General features: G+C 41.8%; 1 protein-coding gene across 3 annotated transcripts in view; it reads left to right on the top strand.

Annotated features, from left to right (window-relative positions):
* The window catches only part of RAPGEF4 (Rap guanine nucleotide exchange factor 4), a 227608-nt gene that overhangs the window by 14496 nt on the left and 185600 nt on the right, over positions 1-27512 (top strand). For all 3 annotated transcript variants that reach the window (XM_030580527.1, XM_030580526.1, XM_030580525.1), the window contains 2 exons: positions 16343-16485; positions 18798-18886. In XM_030580527.1, coding sequence (XP_030436387.1) covers positions 16343-16485; positions 18798-18886 — 232 coding nt within the window. The remainder of the gene's footprint in view (positions 1-16342; positions 16486-18797; positions 18887-27512) is intronic.

The raw sequence follows: 27512 nt of genomic DNA, 5'->3' as shown, positions 1-27512 counted from the left end.
GGAAGTGTTTCTATTGTATGTCTTGCAGTGGTGGAAAGGAACAGTATGCAGAACCTGCTGTGCTTCAGAACTGTAGTTATTGCACTGTGTATGTTGCAATACTCTCCTTCATTTGCCTTTTCAGGGAGGTGGGGGAGGAGAGCAGGGTGTATCATATTCTCATAGCATTTACATTGTTTTTTCTGTTTCTCACTTCACTCCATTACATTCTTCAAAGCAGTGGTTTGTGGACCACCAATGGTCCATAGGCCTTTCTCTCACATCGATTGAAGAGTCTGTCTTCAGTGGTGATGCTATCCGATAGTTTTAGCCCAATACAGGACTCTTTAAAATTTGTTTAACACAAAGAAATGCTACTCTGTATGTTGTATGGGTGTTATGTCTTTTCTGTGCTGTTTCTTTGGTGTAAATTCAATCAATTTACAGGCAGCACCAATGTTTGTAGATTTCAAGGCCAGGAGGGACCCACTGTGATCATATAGTTTAGTATAACAAGCCATAAAACTTTCCCAAAATAATTCCTAGAGTGTATCTAGGAAGGGTAGCAAACACACTAAAAGACAGAAACAAATTCAAAGTGACATGAACAGACTGTAATGCAGAGACTGAGGAGTATTGATTAAATGTGAAGACCAACATCCTGGTAGAGGAAACAGCTACAAAACGAGGGAAACATAACCAAGCAGCTGGGACACCATAACAACACCCAGATACCATGGTGATGAGCATGGTATAAAAATTCAGGAAGATGGAGTACATCTCTCATTAGAGCAAGATGATTTTCATCTTGTTGCCTTAAGAGCATTTTAATTTTACCCTCATGTAATCAAGCACCATAGTTACCTCAGGGAAAGGGTGGAATGTGAGGGGAGGAGAGGATGTGGCACTTGACTGCCTAGATTCATGGATTTTAAGGCCAGAGGGACCATTAGGATCACTTAGTACAGTGGTTCTCAACTAGGGGTACTCTTACCCCTGGGGGTATGCAGAGGTCTTACAGGGGGTACATCAACTCATCTAGATATTTACCTAGTTTTACAACAGGCAACATAAAAAGCATTAGCAAAATCAGTACAAGCTCAAATTTTTATACAATTACTTGTTTATACTCCTCTGCATACTATATACTGAAATGTAAGTACAATATTTATATTCCAATTGATTGATTTTATAATTATATGGTAAAATGAGAAAGTAAGCAATTTTTCAGTAATAGTGTGCTGGGACATTTTTATGTCTGATTTTGTAAGCCAGTAGTTTTTAAGTGAGGTGAAATTTTGGGGTACACAAGACAAATCAGACTTCTGAAAGGGGTACAGTAGTCTGGAAAGGTTGAGAGCCACTGATCTAGTCTGACCTCCTGCATAACTCAGGCCCCAGAACCTCACTTAGTAATTCTTGCATCAAGTCCATAACTTTTGTTGGAGCTATAATGTGTATCTTTTAGAAAGGCATCCAGTGTCAGTTTACTACTTAACCTTCACTGATATGCTATTTTAAAATCAGTACTATGCTCATCAGTTCATAACACTATGGCTTCAACAGCAGGGGGAATATTTTCACTTCAGCAATGGAAGAACATTGGTGTCACAATACGTAACTAAATTATCAGTGTTCAGGGTGGATTTGATTTAAATCATGATTTACATCACTAGTCAGGAAGATTCTATTTAATCATGGTTCTCTACATAAAAGTGCATTCTTGTTGGTTGTCATTAACCTTAATACATATTCTTCACAACTCAGATGTAGGTTTAATTTTTAGAAGGTACACGCTATAAATGTTTAAACAGTGATTTATTTTGAACATTTCAGATTAGTTTTACAGCTATATCAGAAAATGAATGATTGGTTATTTCATTTACCTCTGGTAAATGAAGCAGATATTTATGAAGTCGTTGAAAGGTGAACTATCTCCAATTCAACAGGTTAATCATTAATATTTGGAGGATTTTTTTTGCCATGCTATATTAGGAGGAGAACATCATGAGACAGACATTTAAACTGCTTTATTTAACTAAAACAACAATGTTAAGTATTCTGAAATTTTTTCTTCAACAGCAAGCATATAAAATTTTAACATAAGCATATATTCCTCACTTCTCACATTTCTCTCCGGACTTCTTCTCCTTGTCCAGATCTATTCTATCCCCAACAATCTTCTATTCATTGAACTTTGAAACTTTGCACTTTTAGAGAGAGGTAAGGGATTGACTCTGTGCATAAATTGCAGAGGGACAATAGAGTTGAGGTCTGTTATTTCTTGCCTCTATATATTTTATGTATGTATGTATGTATGTATGTATGTATGTAAAAACATATTTGCTGTTAACAAGCATGTTACCTCTGGGGAGACAAATCCACAGTTTGAGAACTACAAGACTAAAGCATCTCTGATGGTATCTTTTTAGACTGAGCACTGGGTCCCATTGAGTGGATAGAAAGATTAACCTAAATAATCTATACAGAAGCCTGTGGAACCCCGTAAAATTGGGTCCTTAATCCACGAACTATTGGAACTCACTTAAAAAAACATTACATGAATATATTATCTCATGCTATAGAATTAGCATTTATAATCCCTATTCCATGATGAGATAGTAGAGCTGTAATGAATCTTAATTAAAACTACATTTAGATAGGCTTTTTCCTCAAGAAGCATTTTATCAAAAAAATCTTATTTATTTTAAATAATTTTTATCCACCCTGTCCGTGTTCCTTTTTAGATTGGTATGAACGAGCCCTGCACTTGAAGCATACAGCTAAATGTGATTGGACTCACATCTGCCATTAGTTTTTCTTTTCTAATTACTGGATCAATTATTAACTTTCTAAAGACTGTGTCACAATAGTATTTAGTTAGCTTTAACATTAAAATCTGCTTTATTTATTAAAATCAAGTCAAATCTTCAACCCCCTAATAAGAGAGCTTGAGAAAGGAAGTTAATTTATTTTATACTGTATTGACATTGTTCCTTGCTAGGCAGCTTGTACCTAGAATAGAACACACTTGGTCATACATAGATTGTTAATATTTAATTTCATGATGATGATTATGATTTTGTTAAAAGACATAAGTGGTCAGTGTGATCAAGCCTGAGTTTCACTAGTGTTTTAAGGAATAAGTAATTGAAGGTATGACACTTAATAGCAAGTTGTAATGGAGCTAGTTAAGTCAAACCATTCTTCCTTCAAAAACTAGTGTTATTGATATAGTTTATAAATGCTTAATAAAATTAGCTTAAGTAAAACTACCGTTGTTGTTGGACTGAAATCTGCAGAGATGTACTAAAGCTGTGGTGGAGCCCACACTTGTCTCACTGCTACAGAGGCTGTAGAATGGGTACTGTACAGAAATTTGGGTGTGGTTACAGGGGAGGGTGTAGTTAAGGCAGACCCCTCACATCCAAAGTAATACATCTAGGAGCAATGCATGCAGACTATGCCTCCAGAATAGGGGACTGTATTCTGGAAAGTAGCGACTCTGGTATGGTGAATAAGCAGCTTGATATCAGCTCCCAAGTCCTTAGCTGTGTCAAAAAGAGCTAATGTGATCTTTGGATATATAAATGGGAGGAATGAACAGGAGCAGAGGTGACTCTGAACAGCGTTGGTGAAACTGATACTGGAATGCTGCATACAGTTCTCATGTCCACATTTTAAAAAAGATTTGGAAAAACAGGAGAAGGTGAAGAAAAGGTCTACAAAAATGATCTGAGGCTGAAGGAAATGTCTTGAGACTTAAAGAACTCAGTCTGTTTGTCTTATCAAAAAGAAGGGTGAACAGGTACTGACCATTGCTGCCTCAGAGTTCCTCTCCTTCTATGAGGACCTTTTGAGGTACAGTATGATGACCTTATGAAGCAACAGCCAAAGACTAGCTTTGTTGGAGGAGAGAACTTTCACTGGAACTGGTCCAAGCCTATGGCATTCATAGCCAGACAGAATAAGAGAGAGCCCCACTCATTGTATTTGTAGCCAAATGTAAAACCCATCTCTTTGGCTTATGGCAATCCCTTTCAACAGATGAGCATTCTCACACGTTGCAAAAAAAAGCCCAACAAAGCTTGTTCCTGGTAGCAGGGCTGGAAGAAAGATGTTTGTTCTTTTCATGAAAGGCACTCAGATAACATTGGTAGGCAATTTTAAAAACCTAGATTGCCTGCTAACCCTTCTTGCTTGCGTCTTGTCCCTTGATATCAAACAACAACAATAATAAGGCTTTTTTTTCCATAAGTACAGTCTGCTGGTCCCATATGGAGCCCACTGCACTTCAGTGGGGCTCTCCAGGGATGCAACAGTCAACTTACATATAGCAAATTATGGAATCAAGGCATTAAATATTGACAAAGTTCCTCTATCTTGATGCGTTCTGCGCTTATTGGTGGATTTGTTCACCTCAGAGATTCACCATGTGGGTCAGGGAACAGCCCAGAGACCTTCCCCTCTGGTAGAACCCACAGTCCAGGTCAATTTCTCTTGTGTCTGATCAAGAGTTGGGAGGTTTAGGGGGGAACCTGGGCCTACCCTCTACTCCAGGTTCCAGCCCAGGGCCCTGTAGACTGCAGCTGTCTAGAGTGCCTCCTGGAACAGCTGTGCGACAGCAACAACTCCCTGGGCTTACTTCCCTATGGCCTCCTCCCAACAACTTCTTTATCCTCACCCCAGGACTTTTCTCCTGATAGCTGATAATGCTTGTACTCTTCAATTCTCCAGCAATACACCTTCCTACTCTCACCTCCTAGTGCCTCTTGCTTCCAGCTCCTCACATGCACACTACAGACTGAAGTGAGGTCCTTTTTAAACTCAAGTGCCCTGATTAGCCAGCCTGTCCTAATTAATTCTAGCGGTTTCTTAATTGACTCCAGGTGTCCTAATTAGCCTGCCTTAATTGGTTCCAGCAAGTTCCTGCTTGTTCTGGAACTGCCCTTGTTACCTTACCCAGGGAAAAGGGATCTACTTAATCTGGGACTAATATATCTGCCTTCTAACACTACTCGTAATGCTCAAAGTATTTGTCGGAGTATTGACATGTGATGTTACCCAGAGAGCTTTCAAAGCAAGTACCAAAAACCCATCTAATGTCTGAAGAGGAATGGAAAAGACTTGGTGTCCAGCAGAGTCTTGGCTGGGTCCATTACATGATCCATGAGCCAGAACCACACATCCTTCTCTTTAGATGACCTCTTCCAAAAGACCAAGAAAAGTGAACTTTTTTTCTGGAAAACATCTGTTAAATCTTCTGGAACTTTATGTATATGAGTGTATATATGTTGGTAGTATTCAGTGAATACTTGAAAAAAATGTACAAAACATACATCTGTATCTGTGCATGAGTGGTATTATTCACAGCAACAGAGCTCAGTCAAATGCAATTCCAAGTAGGCTGCTATGGTGTCTAAAGATTAATACAAACATATTCCTTTGCTGTAAAACAAACAAAAACACTCTCCTCTAGCCATCTGGCCTGACCCTGTCACAATATTTTGAAGTACCTTGTTCCCAGCTATCATAACCTTAGTCCCAGATTTGGACCTTAGCGTCCAAAATATGGGGGTTAGCATGAAAACCTCCAAGCTTAGTTACCAGCTTGGACCTGGTACCTGCTGCCACCACCCAAAAAATTAGAGTGTTTTGGGGCACTCTGGTCCCTCTGAAAAACCTTCCCTGGGGACCCCAAGACCCAAATCCCTTGAGTCTCACAACCAAGGGAAATAATCCTTTTTCCCTTCCCCCCTCCAGGTGCTCCTGGAGAGATACACAGACACAAGCTCTGTGAAACTACACAGAGAGACTCCCCCTCTCTGTTCCCAATCCTGAAAACAGGAATGCAAAGTCAGGCTAGCAATCCAACACACAGATCTCCCCTTGATTTCTTCCTCCCACCAATTCCCTGGTGAGTACAGACTCAATTTCCCTGAAGTAAAGAAAAACTCCAACAGGTCTTAAAAGAAAGCTTTATATAAAAAGAAAGAAAAAATACAAATAGTCTCTCTGTATTAAGATAACACAATACATGGCAATTTCTTAAAAGAATATTGAATAAACAGCCATATTCAAAAAGAATACACATCAAAGCACTCCAGCACTTATATTCATGCAAATACCAAAGAAAAGAAACCATATAACTTACTATCTGATCTCTTTGTCCTTACACTTAGAAACAGAAGATTAGAAAACAGAACTACTTCTCCAAAGCTCAGAGGAAGCAGGCAGCCAGAAAACAAAGACCTCAGACACACAATTCCCTCCACCCAAAGTTGAAAAAATCCGGTTTCCTGATTGGTTCTCTGGTCAGGTGTTTCAGGTGAAAGAGACATTAACCCTTAGCTATCTGTTTATGACACGCCCCCCAAATTGCAGACAGTGGGGAAGCTCACTGGCGGCAATTTCCTTCTAGAACTTGAAAATAAACAGATTAATACAACACATGCACCTTTACATATACTACTAAGTGTATAACTAACAGACTTTTACATTTTAAGAATCAGAGGGTAGCCGTGTTAGTCTGGATCTGTAAAAGCAGCAAAGAATCCTGTGGCACCTTATAGACTAACAGACGTTTTGGAGCATGAGCTTTCGTGGGTGAATACCCACTTCCTCAGATGCATCTGAGGAAGTGGGTATTCACCCACGAAAGCTCATGCTCCAAAACGTCTGTTAGTCTATAAGGTGCCACAGGATTCTTTGCTGCTTTTACATTTTAAGAACACTTTTTAACTACTGGATTCTGGGAAACTCTCACGGGAGAGTGCATCAGCAACTTTGTTAGAAGCTTCTGTAATGTGTTGAATTTCAAAATCAAAATCTTGGAGAGCTAAACTCCAACGAAGAAGTTTCTTGTTGTTCCCCTTGGCAGTATGAAGCCACTTTAGTGCAGCATGGTCAGTTTGTAGTTGGAACCGCCGTCCCCAAACATATGGGCGTAGCTTTTCCAGGGCGTACACAATGGCATAGCATTCCTTTTCACTGACTGACCAGTGACTTTCCCTCTCAGACAGTTTCTTGCTGAGGAACACGACAGGATGGAAGTTGTGATCTGTTGCTTCCTGCATGAGCACTGCTCCTATACCACGCTCAGATGCATCTGTGGTTACTAGGAATGGCTTGTCAAAATCCGGGGCCCTGAGTACAGGGTCAGACATGAGTGTTGCCTTAAGTTGAGTAAAGGCCTTTTGACACTCATCAGTCCACTTAACTGCATTTGGCTGGGTCTTTTTGGTCAGGTCGGTCAATGGGGCAGCGATTTGGCTGTAGTGTGGTACAAATCGCCTGTAGTATCCGGCCAAGCCTAAGAAGGATTGGACCTGTTTCTTTGACCTTGGGACAGGCCACTTTTGGATAGCATCCACCTTGGCCTGTAGGGGGTTTATGGTTCCGCGACCCACCTGGTGCCCCAGGTAAGTCACTCTGTTTTGGCCTATTTGACACTTTTTGGCCTTAACAGTTAGTCCTGCCTGCCTGATGCACTCAAAGACCTTTTTCAGGTGTAGTAGGTGTTCGGGCCAGGAGTCTGAAAAAATGGCCACATCATCGAGGTAGGCAACTGCAAATTCTCCCAGTCCAGCTAGTAGACCATCTACCAGCCTCTGGAAGGTGGCGGGTGCATTTTGAAGGCCGAAAGGAAGGACATTGAATTCATACACCCCCGCATGGGTGACGAATGCTGACCTCTCCTTGGCAGGTTCATCTAGCGGTACTTGCCAGTACCCCTTGGTTAAGTCTATTGTAGAGATGAACTGGGCACGTCCCAACTTTTCCAATAGCTCATCAGTGCGTGGCATTGGATAGTTGTCCGGACGAGTTACCGCATTTAGCTTACGGTAGTCCATGCAAAAGCGTATTTCCCCATCTGGTTTGGGTACCAGAACCACTGGAGATGCCCATGCACTGGTAGATGAGCGGATTATACCCATCTGTAGCATGTTCTGGATCTCCCGTTCTATAGCAGCTTGGGCATGAGGAGACACCCGGTAGGGTGGGGTTCTGATTGGGTGAGCATTACCTGTATCAATGGAGTGGTATGCCCGTTCAGTCCGTCCTGGGGTGGCTGAGAACAATGGGGCGAAGCTAGTGCACAGCTCCTTGATTTGTTGCCGCTGCAGACGTTCCAGGGTGGTTGAGAGGTTCACCTCTTCCACGCCACCGTCTTTTTTCCCATCGTAGTAGACACCGTCAGGCCACTCAGCATCATCTCCCTGGACTGTAAACTGACAAACCTGTAAGTCTCTGGAATAGAAAGGCTTGAGAGAATTAACATGGTACACTTTAGGCTTTAGTGGGGAATTGGGAAATGCTATGAGGTAGTTTACAGCTCCCAGGCGCTCTTGGACCGTGAATGGCCCTTCCCATGATGCTTCCATCTTATGGGCCTGTTGCGCCTTCAAGACCATAACCTGGTCTCCTACCTTGAAAGAACGTTCTCTGGCATGTCTGTCATACCAGGCCTTTTGCTCTTTCTGAGCATCCTTTAGGTTCTCTCTAGCAAGGGCTAAAGAGTGTCGCAGGGTGCTTTGTAGGTTGCTTACAAAGTCCAGAATGTTAGTTCCTGGAGAAGGCGTAAACCCCTCCCATTGTTGCTTCACCAACTGTAATGGCCCCTTAACCTCGTGACCATACACAAGTTCAAATGGTGAAAACCCTAAACTGGGATGTGGTACAGCCCTGTAGGCAAACAGCAACTGCTGCAACACTAGGTCCCAATTATTGGAGAATTCGTTGATGAATTTTCGTATCATGGCCCCCAAAGTTCCATTGAACCTTTCCACCAGGCCATTGGTTTGATGGTGGTACGGGGTGGCAACCAAGTGATTCACCCCATGAGTTTCCCACAGTTTTTCCATGGTCCCTGCCAGAAAATTAGACCCTGAATCTGTAAGGATGTCAGAGGGCCAACCTACCCTGGCAAAGATGTCTGTTAGGGCCAGGTACACAGTGTTAGCCTTGGTGTTGCCTAGAGCTACTGCTTCTGGCCATCGGGTAGCAAAGTCCACTAAAGTCAGTACGTACTGCTTTCCTCTGGGCGTCTTTTTTGGGAAAGGGCCCAGAATATGCACAGCTACTCGCTGAAATGGGACCTCAATTATGGGGAGTGGCTGGAGAGGGGCCTTGACCTGGTCTTGAGGCTTACCCACTCTTTGGCATACCTCACAAGACCGGACATACTTGGCAACATCCTTGCCCATCCCCTCCCAGTGGAAGGACTTCCCCAACCGGTCCTTGGTTCTGTTCACCCCAGCATGGCCACTGGGATGATCATGGGCTAAGCTTAAGAGCTTCCCCCGGTACTTAGTTGGAACCACCAACTGTTTTTGGGGCTGCCATTCTTCCCGGTGTCCACCAGAAAGAATTTCCTTGTATAAAAGTCCTTGATCTATAACAAACCGGGATCGATTAGAAGAGCTGAGAGGCGGTGGGGTGCTCCGTGCCGCCGCCCAAGCTTTCTGAAGGCTGTCATCTGCTTCTTGCTCAGTCTGGAACTGTTCCCTTGAGGCTGGGGTCACCAGTTCTTCCTCAGACTGTGGACTTGGGCTTGGTCCCTCTGGAAGCGATGTAGGTGATGGGGTTGTTTCCGTTGCTGGTGAACCGCTCTCCGCTGGTGCACCTGAGGGTATTTTAGGCTCTGGCTGAGCCTTTTGGGTATGGCTGTCTTTTGCTTCGGCCAGTTCTGGCTCGCTGGCGCCCTCTGGCGTTGCGGTTGAAGATGTGGTTGCACTTGCTGGTGCTGGTTGCTGTTCCAGTTCCGGGCCTGGGACTGGAGATGCTGTGGCTGTTTCAGTGGTAGGCATGGAATCCGGGTCCACTACCTCTGTCTGGGTCTCTGGTAACACAGACGGGGCCTCTGTGGACGGCTCAGGAACAGGAATGGGTCTGGAAGCTTGCCTGGTTTGGCTACGTGTAACCATTCCCACTCTCTTGGCCCGCCTCACCTGGTTGGCCAAGTCTTCCCCCAGTAGCATGGGGATAGGATAATTGTCATAGACTGCAAAAGTCCACATTCCTGACCAGCCTTTGTACTGGACAGGCAGTTGAGCTGTAGGCAAGTCTACAGCTTGTGACATGAAGGGGTAAATTGTAACTTTGGCCTTTGGGTTGATGAATTTGGGGTCTACGAAGGATTGGTGGATAGCTGACACTTGTGCCCCCGTGTCTCTCCATGCAGTAACCTTCTTTCCGCCCACTCTCAAATTTTCCCTTCGCTCCAAGGGTATTTGAGAGGCATCCGGGCCTGGGGATCTTTGGTGTGATGGTGGTGTAATGAATTGCACTCGCATGGTGTTCTTGGGACAGTTGGCCTTGATATGTCCCAGTTCATTACACTTAAAGCATCTTCCATCTGATGAGTCACTGGGCCGAGGTGAGTTACTGGAGACTGGTGAGGTGGAAGGGTAGGGTGTCTGTGGCTTTACTTGGGTGGTATGTGGGGTCTTTGGCTGTCCTCGGTTGTAGGGTTTATGGTCTCTGTGCCCCCTGGGGTAATCGTTCCCCTTGACAGTAGCTTTCTTGCTTTCTGCCAGTTCCATCCATTTGGCTCCAATCTCCCCCGCCTCAGCGATATCTTTGGGTTTTCCATCTTGTATGTACCATGTGATGTCTTCAGGAACACCATCCAAGAACTGCTCCATTTGTATGAGGAGGTTCAGTTCTTCCAAGGTTTGAATGTTGTTTCCTGTTATCCAGGCCTCAGTTTTTTGCAATGTAGTAGGCGTGTTTGGGAAATGACACCTCTGGTTTCCACTTTTGGGTTCTGAAACGCCGACGGGCATGATGTGGGGTTATTCCCATCCTGTATCTGGCCTTGGTTTGAAAAAGTTTATAGTCATTCATTTGCTGCTTAGGCATTTCAGCTGCCACCTCTGCTAAAGGTCCACTGAGTTGTGGCCTTAATTCTACCATGTACTGGTCTTCGGGGATGCTGTACCCAAGACAGGCTCTTTCAAAATTTTCCAAGAAGGCCTCGGTGTCATCACCTGCCTTGTAGGTGGGAAAATTTCTGTGCTGTGGAGCAATAGTTGGCGCCGGGTTGTTAGGGTTGGCTGGCACATGCAGCCCAGCTTTTGCCAACTCCAGTTCATGTTTTCTCTGTTTTTCCTTCTCTTCATTCTCTTTTTGTTGTTTTTCCATTTCTTTTTGTTGTTTTTCCATGTCTCGGCGGTGGGCCAACTCATCTTCTGCTTGTTTCCTTCGGTAGGCCACCTCTTCTTCTTCTAGTTTTCTTTTGTGTGCTGCCTCTTGGGCTGCCTGTTCTCTTTGGAAGGCTGCCAGTTTGATGCTTTCTTCCTTTTCTTTTATCTCCATCTCTTTTTGTTTTATTTCCAGTTGTCGCCTGTGTTCAGCTTCTTTGATTTGTTCTCCGGCGTCAATTTTTGCCTTAGAAATCATGGTTCCTGTTTTCTTGTGTTGGGGTGCCCTCCGGTGTTTATCTTATGAACTGCAGGCTCTGTTCCCTCCTGGAGTCTGCCTAGCAACAGTGCTTTTTTCCCTTTCTCTCTCTAGCTAATGTTCAATGAAGGGAAACCAGAAAAACCACTTTATTTGCATGCATATAAGTGCTGGTACTTGCCTCCTAATGGGAGGGCTATTGCATGACAAAAGACCCTCAACAGTCTCTTAATGGCTTCTCGCTTAACATGCAAGCCACAAACTGCCAGAGAGAGCAGAAAAAAAAAATTCTCTCTGGTTCCCTTTTAAAACCAAACTGTTTCTCTCTGCTAAAAAGCCCTTAGCAGAGAAAAGAAAAATATAATATTCCTACTGGCTTCTGGATTCTGTCTATCTCCCACCAGCTGCACACCATATCATAACCTTAGTCCCAGATTTGGACCTTAGCGTCCAAAATATGGGGGTTAGCATGAAAACCTCCAAGCTTAGTTACCAGCTTGGACCTGGTACCTGCTGCCACCACCCAAAAAATTAGAGTGTTTTGGGGCACTCTGGTCCCTCTGAAAAACCTTCCCTGGGGACCCCAAGACCCAAATCCCTTGAGTCTCACAACCAAGGGAAATAATCCTTTTTCCCTTCCCCCCTCCAGGTGCTCCTGGAGAGATACACAGACACAAGCTCTGTGAAACTACACAGAGAGACTCCCCCTCTCTGTTCCCAATCCTGAAAACAGGAATGCAAAGTCAGGCTAGCAATCCAACACACAGATCTCCCCTTGATTTCTTCCTCCCACCAATTCCCTGGTGAGTACAGACTCAATTTCCCTGAAGTAAAGAAAAACTCCAACAGGTCTTAAAAGAAAGCTTTATATAAAAAGAAAGAAAAAATACAAATAGTCTCTCTGTATTAAGATAACACAATACATGGCAATTTCTTAAAAGAATATTGAATAAACAGCCTTATTCAAAAAGAATACACATCAAAGCACTCCAGCACTTATATTCATGCAAATACCAAAGAAAAGAAACCATATAACTTACTATCTGATCTCTTTGTCCTTACACTTAGAAACAGAAGATTAGAAAACAGAACTACTTCTCCAAAGCTCAGAGGAAGCAGGCAGCCAGAAAACAAAGACCTCAGACACACAATTCCCTCCACCCAAAGTTGAAAAAATCCGGTTTCCTGATTGGTTCTCTGGTCAGGTGTTTCAGGTGAAAGAGACATTAACCCTTAGCTATCTGTTTATGACACCAGCCCTATGCGTTCCCAACTCCCTGATACTGTCCTCTGGTTTGTAAGTAGAACTGGGTGAATGCTGCAAAAAATATAATGAAAAATTAATTTGACTTTAAGCACATTTGCTTTGATTTGGTGTTTATTTTGTTGTTCCTTTGTAACCTACCAGTGTTTCTAACACAGAAGGAAGCAAACTACTGGAGGCAAAATGACACACATTTATTTTAAAAATTGAGAAAGTGACTTTGACATGAGGAGTTTAGGGTTTCTGTGGGAAAAGTGTGCTGTGCTGAGAATTATTATCATTGTCTTCCCTTTCCTTGTCAACCTTTGCTGTTAATGTTGGGGTGGGAGGAGGGATAGCTCAATGGTTTGAGCATTGGCCTGCTGACTCCACAGTTGTGAGTTCAATCCTTGAGGGGACCACTTACAGATCTGGGGCAAAAATTGGTCCTGCTAGTGAAGGCAGGGGGCTGGACTCAATGACCTTTCAAGGTCCCTTCCAGTTCTAGGAGATTGGTATATCTCCTATTATTATTATTACATGAAAGAAGTGAGCTGGTGTTCCAAGTGCCAGCATGGTGTAGGTAGAGATCTAGTATAAATGGATTTTAATTCTGTTTTCAAGCTGCACTTCCTAATATTCTTAAAAGCATTTTGACAAGAGAATTAATACTTATTTATAACTGGCAGATGGTGAAAAGATTAAAAAAAATAAGGAGGGTGAAAACCTTGCTTGAAAGAATTTAAAAGGGAGCAATTGTAATTGACTGTGGTTTGAAGAAAGTAAGACGATATACCTATGGTAGTAGGTAAGAGGATATTGCTGTGATGTAGAAGCAACTGTATATACCAGGGTTGGCCAACCTGTGGCTCTGGAGCCACATGCAGCTCTTCAGAAGGTAATCTGTGTCTCTGCATAGGCACGGACTGCGGGGCTAGAGCTACGGGTACCAACTTTCCAATGTGCTGGGCAGTGCTCACTGCTCAATCCCTGGCTCTCCCACAGCCCTGCCCCCACTCCACCTCTTCTTGCACCCTCCCCTGAGCCTACCATGCCCTCGCTCCTCCCCAGAGCCTCCTGAACACCACAAAACAGCTAATTGAGAGGAAGGGGAGGTGCTGATCGGCAGGGCTGCTGGTGGGCAGGAGGCACTGGGAGCAGGGGGTGGGGAGCTGACACGAGGGCTATTGACGTATTACTGTGGCTCTTTGGCAATGTACATTGGAAATTCTGGCTCCTTCTCAGGCTAAGGTTGGCCATCCTGGTATACACCATAGAATTATTACTCTCATCTGTGTTAATAAAGGTAAATTGGAATGCAAATGAGGATAGAGGATTTAATCCTCCCAGACACAGTTTAATAATAAATTGAGGGCCAATGAGACAGCGTGAAAGGGATATGGTATTCCTCACTGGGGCAAGCACTGATGCCAGCATTGAATGACCAATTTATATATATAAATTAAGCTAAACTTTGTCCCTTTTTAGTCATGCTATTTCCATGTATTTAAAAGAAATTAGCATTTTGGTCAGTTAAATTAACTGATTTGTGGAATCACTAGATTCAGTGTCTAGACGTGAAGGGCACTGAAAATGATTTAAATTTTCCAGACTCCTTTGTACAAGAATAATTTCAGCACCTGAATTTCCAACATACTCTCATTGAAACATTAAAATTGCCATACTACAGCAGACCAGCAGTCCATCTATTGCAGGATCCCACTCTAAAAGTGGTCAGTTTCAGTAGTTCCGCAAGAAGATGCAAGAAAGCTTGTACTGAATCTTCCATAATTGTTCTTCCTAATGCCTTCAATTAGTGGTCAGTTTATTCTCTGAATTACAGAGTTTTATAACTACATTTTAAAATGTTCTATTAAAGTAACTATGGATGTTCACATTAGCCATGTAAATGTCAAATTGTTTTTTGAACCTACTAAGCTCTTGGGCTCAATTCCATCTTGTGCCAGTGAGTTCAACAGTCTTCCCCTACCTCCAATGATTTTCACTCCCCATTGTATGATACCTTTTTATTCATGCTGTATCTGTTTAGAAATAGGGGCACTTTTATGTTTTGTTTTTAATGAAGTTGTTCATGTCCAGCTTGCATAACTTGTATGCTTTTATACAACAGTATTTTATTTTTCTTGTACAAAGAAAAAAGGACAGAAGAGGTGGAGCAGAGGAATGGATTTGTTGGAATCATTTGTGTTTCTGTATGTATGCAGAAAACTGAGTTGGAGATTCAGAAGTGCCAAGTAAAATCTAAAAGAGCGGGGTGGGTGTAATAGTTACTGAGCATGCTTACTAGCATTCCTTAAGGTAATATAGAAAACCTCCATTATGACAAGCAGTTCTGTATGTCTGATGTATCCTCAGTCTTCAGAGCTGGGCCAGGACTCTAGGTTTCAATGCTATGTTTACCCCTTGTTCTTCACATTGTGGTGTGGTTTTGCTCTTTGTTTTAGTTTTAAGATTGCAAGATCTTTTGTGCAGAGACCATGTCTTCATAAATATTTATACAGTGCTTGAGACAATGGGAATTCAGTTTGTGACTGGGGTTGTCAGGCACTATGATATCAATGATATAGTGGTTAGGTGTTTTCATAGAATGTCAGGGTTGGAAGGGACCTCAGAAGGTCATCTAGTCCAACCCCCTGCTCAAAGCAGGGCCAATCCCCAGACAGATTTTTGCCCCAGATCCCTAAATGGCCCCTTCAAGGACAGAACTCATAGCCCTTTGTTTAGCAGGCCAATGCTCAAACCACTGAGCTCTCCCTCCCCCCTTTAGTGTTGCACAGTTTGTAAAGCCCCGGGGTGCAGGGCATGCCCTGGCCCAGGCACTCTAACTAAACTACTAATTAACTATAGGTACCATACACTGAACAGACAAGCAGTTTTGGGGACGAGCTACAGCAAAGCTGGAGCAAAGGGGTTCCAAAGCATCTTCACTGGTGGCAAGAAGGAACTGGGGTGTGTGTGTGGGGGGGGGGAAGTGTGCAGCGCCCCTTATACTGCACCATGGAGACACCACTCTAGGGGGCGCTGGCTCCCCTATAGGTACTGCCAGGGGAAAAACTTGCAGCACCGGTGCACATGGTGAGCACACACGCCTATTGTAGAATACACATGAACAATCACTCAAAAGAAGAACACAACTGCGAAAGGTTCTAAAAACAAACAGAAAGCAAATAAAAAGCAACATTATTTTTTTAAAAATCTCATTTTGAAAAGAAGATTGGTAGCCTTGCAATATTTAAGACAAAAATTGTTTCCTTTTTAAAACAAAAACAAATACAATTTTGCAATCTTTGTAAACTGGAACCCTGCAACAGTGTACTAATTCCTGAGAATCTGAAACAGATTCAAAACTGATAGACAAAAGTGACTAATGTGTTAACTCACCAAGCTCAGAAAAATGCAGAACGCAAACAGTGCAACTAAAGATAGGAAGCAAAATTGAGTTTAATTTTATCTCAGGTGTTCTTAAATTTGTTTAAAAGAAATTCTTAATCTGACACTAGCTTTTTAATGCTGTGTATTCTGCATACTCCATTATTTGGAATGTCTGCAAGGTTGTTGCATGCACCTACCACCTGCATTTAATGGGCTCACAAATATTAAATTTTAACTAATAATCTTAGTTTTAGAGTATGTGGATGGGAATTACCTGTTTCTGTGATAAAGCCTTTATGAGCCATTCTTTTTCTCTTCATGTAGACCATTGGAACGTTCCAGTGAAGATGTAGATATTATATTCACCCGACTGAAAGAAGTGAAAGCCTTTGAGAAATTTCATCCAAACCTTCTCCAGCAGATATGTCTCTGTGGATACTATGAAAATCTGGAAAAGGGAATCACATGTAAGTTGTTGTTGTTTCATAATATATTTGACTTAGTAAATCAAGATTTGAACTAGGATTGCATCCTAGGGACAGATAAGGCAACAGAATATATGGGGAATCCTGTTGAAGAAGTCTACATTGTGTGACAAAGTTCCTCCTCTACTTTGGTGGGTCCTGCACTTATTGGCAGATTTGCTCACCTCAGTGATCTTCCCCTCTTGTGGAACCCACAGTCTGGGTCAGCTCCTCCTGTGTCTCATCAGGAGTTGGGAGGTTTGTGGGGGAACCCAGGCCCACCCTCTACTCTGGGTTCCAGCCCAGGGCCCTGTGGATCACAGCTGTCTATAGTGCCTCCTGTAACAGCTGCATGACAGCTACAGCTCCCTGGGCTACTTCCCCATGGCCTCCTCCAAACACCTTCTTTATCCTCACCACAGGACCTTCCTCCTGGTGTCTGATAATGCTTGTCCTCTTCAATCCTCCCACAGTACACTCTCAGCTCCTCTCACACACTCCTTCTCCTCTGACTCCTGCCTGACTGGAGTGAGCTCCTTGTTAAATCCAGGTGCCCTGATTAGCCTGCCTTGATTGGCTGCAGGTGTTCTAATTAAAGTAGCTAGCTCTACTGCCTTCTAGAAAGATCTTAATTGGCCCCAGGTGCCTTGATTAACCTGGAGCAACTGCCATTTGGTTACCGGGGTCCTAGGGATTTGTTTAGCCTGGGGCTAACATACCTGTTTCTCAGTACTTTACTGTAGCCATCTGGCCTTGCCCCAACACAATTGCTGGGACAGAGTTGACTAAACTGCTATATGACATCATGCAGTTCTACTCTGAGATCCTGGAGACAGTGCTCCCTAGTGGATAGAACACTGGACCAGAACTCTGCCACTGGTTGGCTGGGTGACCTTGAGCAAGTCCTGTCTCCTTCTGGTGTCTCCATTACCCTGTCTGTAATTGGGGATAATGATGCTTACCTCCTTTGTAAAGTGCTTTGAGATGTAAGGATAAAAGGCAGTGAACAACAGCTAGATATTAGTATGTGACCTGCAGTCTCGCTTGTTAATACAGAAGAACTCAATCTTACAGCAAGTTGCCAATGCAGCATTAGCTTTCACAGACTTTTAGAACAGAAAAGATGCCACAAAAATACAAAAACATCAAGCAATAAAAATAAGTTATTTGTCTAAAATTACTTTCAGAGAAATACATATCCGATAGATTTATAATATGTACGCATGAACACAATTTAAAGTAGGTTTTAACACAAAAATGGTGATCTGTGCTACAGAAATTATTCACACAAACATTGACATTGCTTTTGCAGGCTTGTGTGCCTTTGCTTGGTCTTTTACAGTCATAAAATGGATTTTTTGTGTTTTGTTTTTGTATACATCTAGTTAATGTACCTAAACCATTCTAAAGCACATATCAATATAGTACATACATCCTCTATATTTTACTTTAATATAAAATAGCATGAAATAAAGTTGATTCTCAGCATAAACTTTATTAAAACACAAGAGGAATCCACAAAAGTAGCACTGTAGATAAATATTTTAAGTCTTTTCTGAAACAGAGTTATAGGGACCTTCCCCAGAAAGAGAAAAGTGAATTATCTCCTTGTATTTCTCCTGATAAGGGTATTTTTCTAAATATCTTTGGTTTCTATTCTCTATTCTTTTTCCTGATGGGAATCAGAAAATAGTAGCAACATAACAAAGACATGTGGATCTCACTGTAATATAAAGGTCCATTTAGGAATGGTTAATAAAGGGTTAGCAAATGATCAGTAGATGTTATAAGCTATTACAGATATAAATAGAATGTGTTATAAATTATTATAATCCATGGCTTATAAACATCCTACTGATCTGTTGGACTGTATAGCTATCTAAAACAATTGATTAAAAATTTATTAAACACCTGTTAATAATTTAACCTTTTTATAAAAATAATTTTAATATAAAGTGTGATTGATGGGGAAGTCAATAAATATTTAAAATTTCAGAGGCATCATAGTAAATGCAAGTTCAGAGGACCTTTTTATTAACTAGAATAGCAGAAAAAAGAAAAGCAAACAAGAAAGGTGGCCTGAAACATTGCTATCTATTTCCATTTGTACTGAGATTCTATGTATGGATACCCTAAAGTTGATATGCTGCAGTTTCACTGGGTATCTTAGCAGATAGATAAATAGTCAGATATGGTGTCGTGAATCCTATGGTGCTAGCAGTCAGTACAGTAATACATCAACATGAAAACTTTTATCAGCATTGTTAGATATGCTTACAATAACAGTGTTTATTTATAATATTTCATCTCTTCAGTATTTCGTCAGGGTGATATCGGAACAAATTGGTATGCTGTTTTGGCAGGATCACTGGATGTTAAAGTTTCTGATACGAGCAACTACCAGGTAAAAATACTACTGTTCTTTAAAACAACCCAGCTGCATGGCACAAAGAAATATTATGAACTACATAAAAGGGCTAGATGAAAATGGTCTGCATAGTGTCAATACTTTGCTCTTTTGTCCATCATAAGCATGCTAGTGTTATCTGTGTTTTCTGTTTAAATTTACTTTTTGTCTTTTTGCTCCTGTAAGAGGCAACCCATGTTCTTGATTTAGGGGAACTGAAATTTAATAATCTGAAAGAGGATCTGGATCTGAATATAAAATAGGAATCACCACAGTCTGTCATATTGTGGGTTCGCATGAAGTGCAGCTCAAGGTCTAACTTTTTTAACTGAATTCTGTGGAAAATTTTTATTTTAGTCCTTTACTTAAGAATTTTAAACTGAAGCCCCAGTCACTGCAGTTTGCTGATCCTGACCGTCAGGAAGCAAGGTCTGCAAAGCCTCACCCTACTGAGCACAGCTGGCCTGTAGCAGGCTCCTTGATTGGTTGGAAGAGTCAGCAGACCAGCTCTTAAGCCTTGCAGCAATTTAGTATCTGCTCAAAGCATTTGCCCATGGCTGTGGTAGCTTCCTTGTTTGCTTGCTCACAGCCTTGTTCCTGCTTTATTCCAGCCTTGATTTAGTTTTGCCTTGGATCCAGTCCTGCTCCTGCCTTGGCCTTAGCATTGCCCCTGCTTTACCTGGCACCAGGTAACCTGGTCCTTACCCTCAGCTAGGGCTGCCAACTTTCTGATTTGCAGAAAACTGAACACCCTTGCCCCGCCCCTGCCCTGAGGCCTTGCCCCCTGATCACTCCATTCCGCACCCCCATTGCTTACTCTCTTCTACACTTGCTCATTTTCACTGGCAAGAGGTTGGGGTGCAGGAGGGGGCGAGGGCTCTATCTGGAGGTGTGCTCCAGGGTGGGGCCAGGGATGTGAGGTTCAGGGTGTTGGGGGGGGCTCAGGGCTGGGGCAGGGGTTGGGGTGCATGCTCCGGTAGGGAGTTTAGGTACTGGAGGAGGCTCAGGATTGGGGTGCAGAAGGGGGCTGAGGCAGGAGGTTGGGATGTGGGCTCTGGGTGGCGCTTACCAAAGGTGGTGGGAAGCGGCGACATGTCCCTCTGACTCCTAGGTGCAGGGGTGGCCAGTTGGCCATCCGGAGGCACCGCCCCCGCAGCATCCATTGGCCACAGTTCCCGGTTAGCTGCAGCGGCCAACTCTGCATGGCTCCAGGAAGTGGCCGGCATGTCCTGCTGGCTCCTAGACGCAGAAGCGGCCAGGGTGGGTCTGCGCGCTGCCTCAGGCACAGACACTGCCTTGAGCCCCAGCTCTGCAGCTCCTACTGGCCGGGAACTGCTGCTAATGGGAGCGGTGCCTGCGGAGGGGGGCAGTCCATGGAGACCCCTGACCGCTCCTGTGCCTAGTAGCCAGTGGGATGTGCTGGCCAATCCCAGGAGCCATGCAGAGTCATCTGCTCTGGCAAACCAGACTTTTAGTGGCCCATTCAGCTGTGCTGACCAGAGTTGCCAGGGTCCCTTTTTGACCGGGCATTCCGGTTGAATGCTACCCTCAGCTCTGATTCCAGACTTCTGACCATGGGCTCTGATTCCTGGCTACCGACTCCAGCTCCAACTGCTAGACATGACCACCCATGTGTCTGGTCTCTGAAGGTAATAGCACTCTGCAGCCTTCACTGTAAGATAAGGAAGCTAGTATAATATCATCAAAGTATTAGGACTGCTGGCAGGGCCGCCCAGAGGATTCAGGGGACCTGGGGCAAAGTAGGGGAGCTGTGGTGGTTGTACTCACCTGGCGGCAGTTTGGGTCTTCTGTGGCATTTTGTCAGTGGGGGGGCCTTTAGTCGCTTCGCATCTTCAGCAGTAATGAAGGGCCCCCCGCTGCTGAAATGCCGCTGAAGACCCAGACCGCTGCCAGGTCAGGGCTCGTGGGGCCCCTATGGGGCCTGGGGCAAATTGCCCCATTTGCCCTCCTCGCCCCCCAGACAGCACTGACTGCTGGTGTGCTAGGCCAGGCACCAAGAAATAATATATGTGCAAGACATGGAGAGAGGAGAAGCAGTAAAACACTAGGTAAACTTACTAAATTCTCAATAGCTTGGCACTCCTGGAAATTGCAAAATTTAAAGTTTATATTAAACACATAAGAGGACCTTTTCTCCCAGAGTGTAATCAACACATTGAATTCTCTGCCTGAGGAGATACTGGAAAAAGCCACACACAGAGCTTATTTGTATTGTTTGTTTTTTTGGATTTGTGTAACAAGTTCCTTGAGCCTGTGTAGCTTCCCCCGGTTTGAAATCCATCTGAAACCATTTCAGGTCACTTCTTGCAGCTATGTATCATGTACTCTAGAAGTTTGCACCAATAGAGCTACATCAGTGTAGCTACACTAGTGTAAAAACTTTAGTGTAAACAAGCCTATGAAAGCTGGTGTTCAAGAAGAAAAAATCACCTGACAGTTACTTCCATATTTCCATATTCAATATAAAAATGACAAATATAGAAACAGCTTTTGTTTCACTGTTTTTAGTAACTTCTTAATTGTACTGAGTATAGACTGAGAGGGAGAACAATTAGCCTAATTTGAGCAAGTTGTTGTATGGCTCAGTTGACAGCAGTAGTCTCACAATAGAGAATGATAATGTGCTCCTAGCAGTCCCCTTTCCGTGCAACTCTAGTGGATGCCCAGGTAAAAAAGATCAGTTTATACTTCCCAAAAGATGAGATTGCTCCAGTGTTGAGGACAACATTTCTTATCTTCTCAGTAAAATATTGAAAGATGGATCTGAACCAGAATCTTAGATACAGATGCACTTTAAATGTGGACTCTGAATGTTCTGGCTCAGTCTTATCTCTAGTGTCTTTACCACTTAGGATGGTACCAGCTGAAAAATTCAGGATTTTTAAAATCTAAGTAATATTCCTGTGCACTCTAGCTGACTGGCTTCCCCTATAAAGACAATCAAATGGCAGATACTAGTAAACTTATATGATTCACTTATGATTTGGGATTATGTTTTTCTCATTTCTGATTATGATCTTTAAATGTGAGCTGGAAATTTTTTTGGTTAAAAACAACAACAAACCATTTATTATCCCAGTCCCTTCTGACCTTAAAGTCTATGAGTCTATCACTGACAGAATATAGATCCATAGATTCCACGCACGAAAGAGACCATTGTGATCATCTAGTTCAGTGGTTTTTAACCTATGGTCTGCAGACTATCTCCCAAAGGGGTCTGCACCACTATTTGAAAATGTTTAGGTGTCCACAAATGAAAAAAGGTTGAAAATCACTGATCTACTCTGACCTTTGGTATAACACAAGCCATAGAACTTCCCCCGAAAAATTCCTAGAGTGTATCTTTCAGAAAAAAAATCCAATCTTGATTTTTAAAATTACCAGTGATGGCGAATCCACTATGACCCTTGGTAAATTATTACAATGTTAATTACTTCCACTGTTAAAAATGGATCTTCTTTCCAGGGTGAATTTGGCTAGCTTCAGCCTTCAGCCATTGGATCGCGTTTATATCTTTCTCTGCTAGATTGAAGAGACCATTATTAAATATTTGTTCCCCATATAGACTGTCATCTAGTCACCCCTTAGCCTTCTCTTTGTTAAGCTAAATAGATTGAGCTCTTTTGATTCTGTCATTATAAGGCAATGGTGGGCAACCTGGGGCCCGTGGTTCAACTGGCTATCCACCAGGACCCCTGTATCTTTTTTAGAGTAACTGCTTCCCATGACAGAATCCCCCATCCCGTAAGCATGGCCTACACATTCTTTGTTCCTAAATTTATGCATTTACATTTAGCTGCATTAAAATGTTTGCTTGCACCCAGCTAACTAAGTGATCTGGATTGCTCTATATCAGTGACCTGTCCTCTTCATTATGTACAATTTCCCCCAATTTTTCTGTCATCTACAAACATTATCAGTGGTGATTTATGTTTTCTTCTAGGATGTTAATAAAATTGTTAAATAATATAGGGCTAAGAACCAGTTCCTGTAGGGCCCCTCAGAAAAACACCTGTTGGATGATGATTCCCCCATTTACCATGACTTTTGAGACCTATCAGTTAGCTTTTAATTGTTTAATATGTGCCAGGTTAACATTATATTTTAGTTTTTAATCAAAATGTTGTGTGATTCCAAGTCAAACACCTTACAGAAATCTAAATGTAGCGCTGTACACTACATCAACATAACTCCCTTTTATCAACCAAACTTGTAATCTCATTGGAAAAAGATATCAGCATAGACTTAAACATGGCAAATCAACAATTTTAATTTAAAATGGGATAATCAGCTCTTCTTTTTACTTAGTTAACACCTGAACAGGCTCTGTGTTTCTTTTGTAGTAGACGTTGATGATGTTAACTACTACCAGCAAGATGGGAACTCAACTATATGGTGTTGAAATTCCTGATTCTTTTCTATTTTATTGAAACAAGGTATTTCCCACATTGATTTAGATGTTAGAGATAACAGGAAAAACACAAATTTAGGATTTGACAGGTAAAATGTCTTGTTTTACCTGAGTTGGGATAGTATTAAGCTATCTTAATATGTGCAGAACTATAGTGTATCACAAGAGGGCAGTGTTAGAATACAAAAGAAACAAGAGAAATTAGCTTCTGAGGGAACCTAGAATATTTCATACCAAAATGACTAGTTTAAAAATCTCATCCAGCTATTTAATCTGTTCATTTGTTGAGTTTTAACCAGAATAGATTTCTCTGTTAATAGTAATTCTGTCTCTGTGACAGAAAGAGATGCTAGCTGCTCCCTACTTCTGCAATAATTTCACTTGTCATTAAAATGGGGCAAGACAATTACAATGCAGAAAAGTGTCAGAATTACATGTCCAGTAAATGTTGAGCGGTATATGGGCATTTCCGCACAAATTGTTTAAGTTTTGACTGTGTGTTCAGCAATGTGTAAGAAACGGAAGAGGATGTCTCTGTTTTAGTGATAAAAGTATCACACTGGAAGGGATGGAAGAATTTGCAATGGATTTTCTTGCCCCTGTCCCTACTCCATTTATTCCCTTCTTTTATGGGTTAGGTAGTTGCATCTACCCTGATAACACTTGTACACGGGATCAGCGAAAACAACTTCCTGGACTTGTTATGAGTTTGGTAGAATAAGGTCCTTTCTCAGTGCTGTAAATGGATTCTGTGCACAATTTTTTTTTCCTACAATGTTTTTAATTTGTACTGTGATAGCACCCAAAGGCCTCCATCATAATCAAGGCCCTATTGAGCTGGGTGCTATAGAAACACACAGGAAACCTCTACCTACTATAAATTTGTTAACTCCCTTTAAAAATAGGCAGTTTTTCAAGTGTCACAACTGCAATGCCTCAAAATGAAGCTGTGAGTAAGTTTTTGATAAGAGAAGGCCTCTAAGCAGCCATTTAGGATCATCTTTATTATTATTTTGTTTTTTATTGCCACAAAGTGCTGAACTCATAACAGCAGACATAAAAAGACACTGGGCCAGCCTGATCTTGCACTATTGAGCTTTTTCATTGACTTCAGTGGACACAGGATTGGACTCACTAACTCTTCCCACAAATGCTTACAATTTTAATGTGGACAAGACACAATGGAGGAAATGGGGCAGTGAAGGGCTAAGATATCTGCAAAAAAGTCACGTAGGCCCTGATCCTGCTGCAGTCCATCGGCATGACTCAGAATGCAGGATTGGGCCACAGTTACTAAGTTTAAGGCTTATATGCATTTTGGTGGAATTTTAAAGACCATGTGTCAAGTTAAAAATAGTGAAAATAACTCAATTGCTTATTGTAGGCTTCAGAGAAGTGAATTTACAGGTGGAATTTAAACGATGAGGGATGAGGGATGAGGGCTTGGCAGACCAAAGTAGGGGAGGCACATCGATCATAAGCACCTAAAGAATAACAGGATTGTAAGGAATAGGCAGCATGGCTTTGCCAAGACCAAATTATGCCAAACCAACCTAATTTCTTTCTTTCACAAGGTCACTGACTTAGTGAGTAGGAGGAAGCAGTAGATGATGTGTCTTGATTTTTTAGTAAGGCTTTTGACACAGTCTCACATGACATTCTCAAAGCAAACTATGGAAATGTAGTCTAGATGAAATTACTATAATGTGGGTAGACAACAGGTTCAAAGACAGTACTCAAAGAGTAGTGCTCAATGGTTCTCTGTCAAACTGTCTGTATCTAGTGAGGTCCCACAGTCGTGGATCCAGTACTAGTCAATATATTCATTAATTACTTGGATAATGGAGTGGAAAGTATGCATAGAAAATTTGCAGATGATATCAACATGGGAGAAGTTACAAGGACATTGGAGGACTGGGTTAAAATTCAAAATGACTTCGATGAATTGAAGAATTGATCTGAAATCAACAAGATGATGATAAATAAAGAAAAGTGCAAAGCACTTAAGAAGGAAAAATCAGATGCACAGCTACAAAATGGGGAATAGTTGGCTAGGTGGTATTACTGCTGAAAAGGATCTGGAGTTTTTAGTGGATCACAAATTGAATGAGTCACAATGTGATGTATTGTGAAAATGGCTAATACCATTCTGGGTTGTACGTAAGACAAGGGAGGTAATTGTCCTATCCAGCAGTAGTGAGACCTTAGCTGGAGTACAGTGTACAGTTCTGGGCCCCACACTGTAGGAAAAATGTGGACAAACTGAAAAGAGTCCAGAGAAGAGCAACAAAAATGATCAAAGGTTTAGAAAACCTGACCTATGAGGAAAGGTTTTTAAAAAACAAACAAACAAACTGGGCATGTTTAGTCTTCAGACTTAAGTCTAAGATTACCAGAGGGGGAGTCTTCATTGTCTTCTTAATAACAGCCCTTAACATAGTTGATCAATGGTTCTCCATGTCCACTGAAAGTAGGACAAGAAGTAATGGATTTAATTTGACGCCAGGAAAATTCAGGTTAAATAACAGGAAGAATGTTTTGACTATAAGGATAGTTAAGCTTTGGAATGGGTGTCAAAGGGAGGTTGTAGAATCCCCATCGCTGGAGGTTTTTAAGAACAGTTTGGACATATACCTGTAAAGGATGGTGTAGGTTTACGTCTTCCTGCCTCAGTGTAGGGGCTGGACTTGACTTTTTTTTTTTCTCCTTCAGGTCCCTTTTAGTGCTACATTTTTATAATTCTTTGATTTTTATAAGGGACTGCTTGCTCTAGTGTAAATGAAACAGTCATTATGAGATATATGTGTATATCTCTGTGTGTGTGTATATATATGTGTGTATATATATGTATGTGATAACAGACTATTTGGAACTACAAGAAACTTTCATGTAGTTTCTGTTTAAATGTGAATTTTTAGACATTTGCTTATCTGTGCATTACCAGAATTTTAGGACTTTTTAGACTTCTGTTTAAACCATGCTTGCTACACTTGAGCAAAGTGTATGAGATCTTTGCCTAATTTTCCTATGAAATATTAAAACTATCTTCTCAAGCCATCTTTCTTTGGAAAATATGATTATGCATATGTGACACGTGCCCTTTGCTGGCTTCTGCGTTAACTATGTAAGTAGCCCAGTTGGTGTGGTATGTAAATATTTTAATTGGAAACTAGAAGAGAAATAGTGCTTCTAAGAAACATGATGATCTCCCAACGCAAATTACCTTTCCTCATATAAAGAGTATTTCCCTAACAGTTTTTTCACAATGACCATATACTGATGAACTGCTATTCTAATATGGAAAATCATTGCCACCTTAGCTCTTACAGATAAGCCAGTAGCTGGGCAAGAGCTTCTTAGCAGTTTAAATGTATTTTTATGTGGGTGATACTACAGGAATGTTCCTTCATAATACAGATTCTTCTGGTTCATTTATATCCTTTAGTTTCTCTGATTATATAAGGAAACTTGGCTTGAAGTAAACCTGAAATAGTCAGCAAGCCAAGGTGTTTTTAACAATTCACCTTTAAAAATACATATTTGTATATTCATCAGAATGAATGTGGAAAGGGTGGGGAAATAATAATCCAATTTTTTTTAACTGAAACAACCAAATCACCTTTCCATCATAGATTCAAAACACTGAATAAAATTAACTTTCTAATTAAAAAAACCCCAAAACCTCTTCTATTCCCACAAAATTATTTTTCTCTTTCTCATTCTCTCCTTCTGTGAGATTGCTCACACAGAAAGGCACTACTCCATATGAATGAGGGTGGCAGAATTTGGACCTTAGGGAATAAGTAATTCCCTTGTGCACACTACAGTCTGCCATGTTTGAAAAAGGATGTTCCAGAAGAAGGGGAGGAGCATACATTGTAGATGTCTGGTGTTTGAGGGTTTAAATTTGTGATTCTGATCAGTTCCATAGGATGTTATTACAGCTCTGTTATAACTGAGGATATTTGAAACAACATCTTTCATCACGAGTCTTAAACCTGCCACTGAAATGCAGTGAACCTAAGTACATAGTCTGCGACCTGAACTCTCTCTGATTTCACAGTGTGTGCAAAGAACATACAGCAATGGGAACAAACATATCTTTCCAAGTCCTTAATACTTCTTCCTTTTAAATAACTATGTGAACCTTGGCTGGTACCTGGCAGACAGAACCTCCTGCTGCTTCTGGGA

Source organism: Gopherus evgoodei, chromosome 11 (genome assembly GCF_007399415.2).
Source record: "Gopherus evgoodei ecotype Sinaloan lineage chromosome 11, rGopEvg1_v1.p, whole genome shotgun sequence".
NCBI classification, from domain to species: Eukaryota; Metazoa; Chordata; order Testudines; family Testudinidae; genus Gopherus; species Gopherus evgoodei.
Note: the sequence above shows the minus strand (reverse complement) of the source record. Positions and strands in the feature narration are given on the sequence as shown.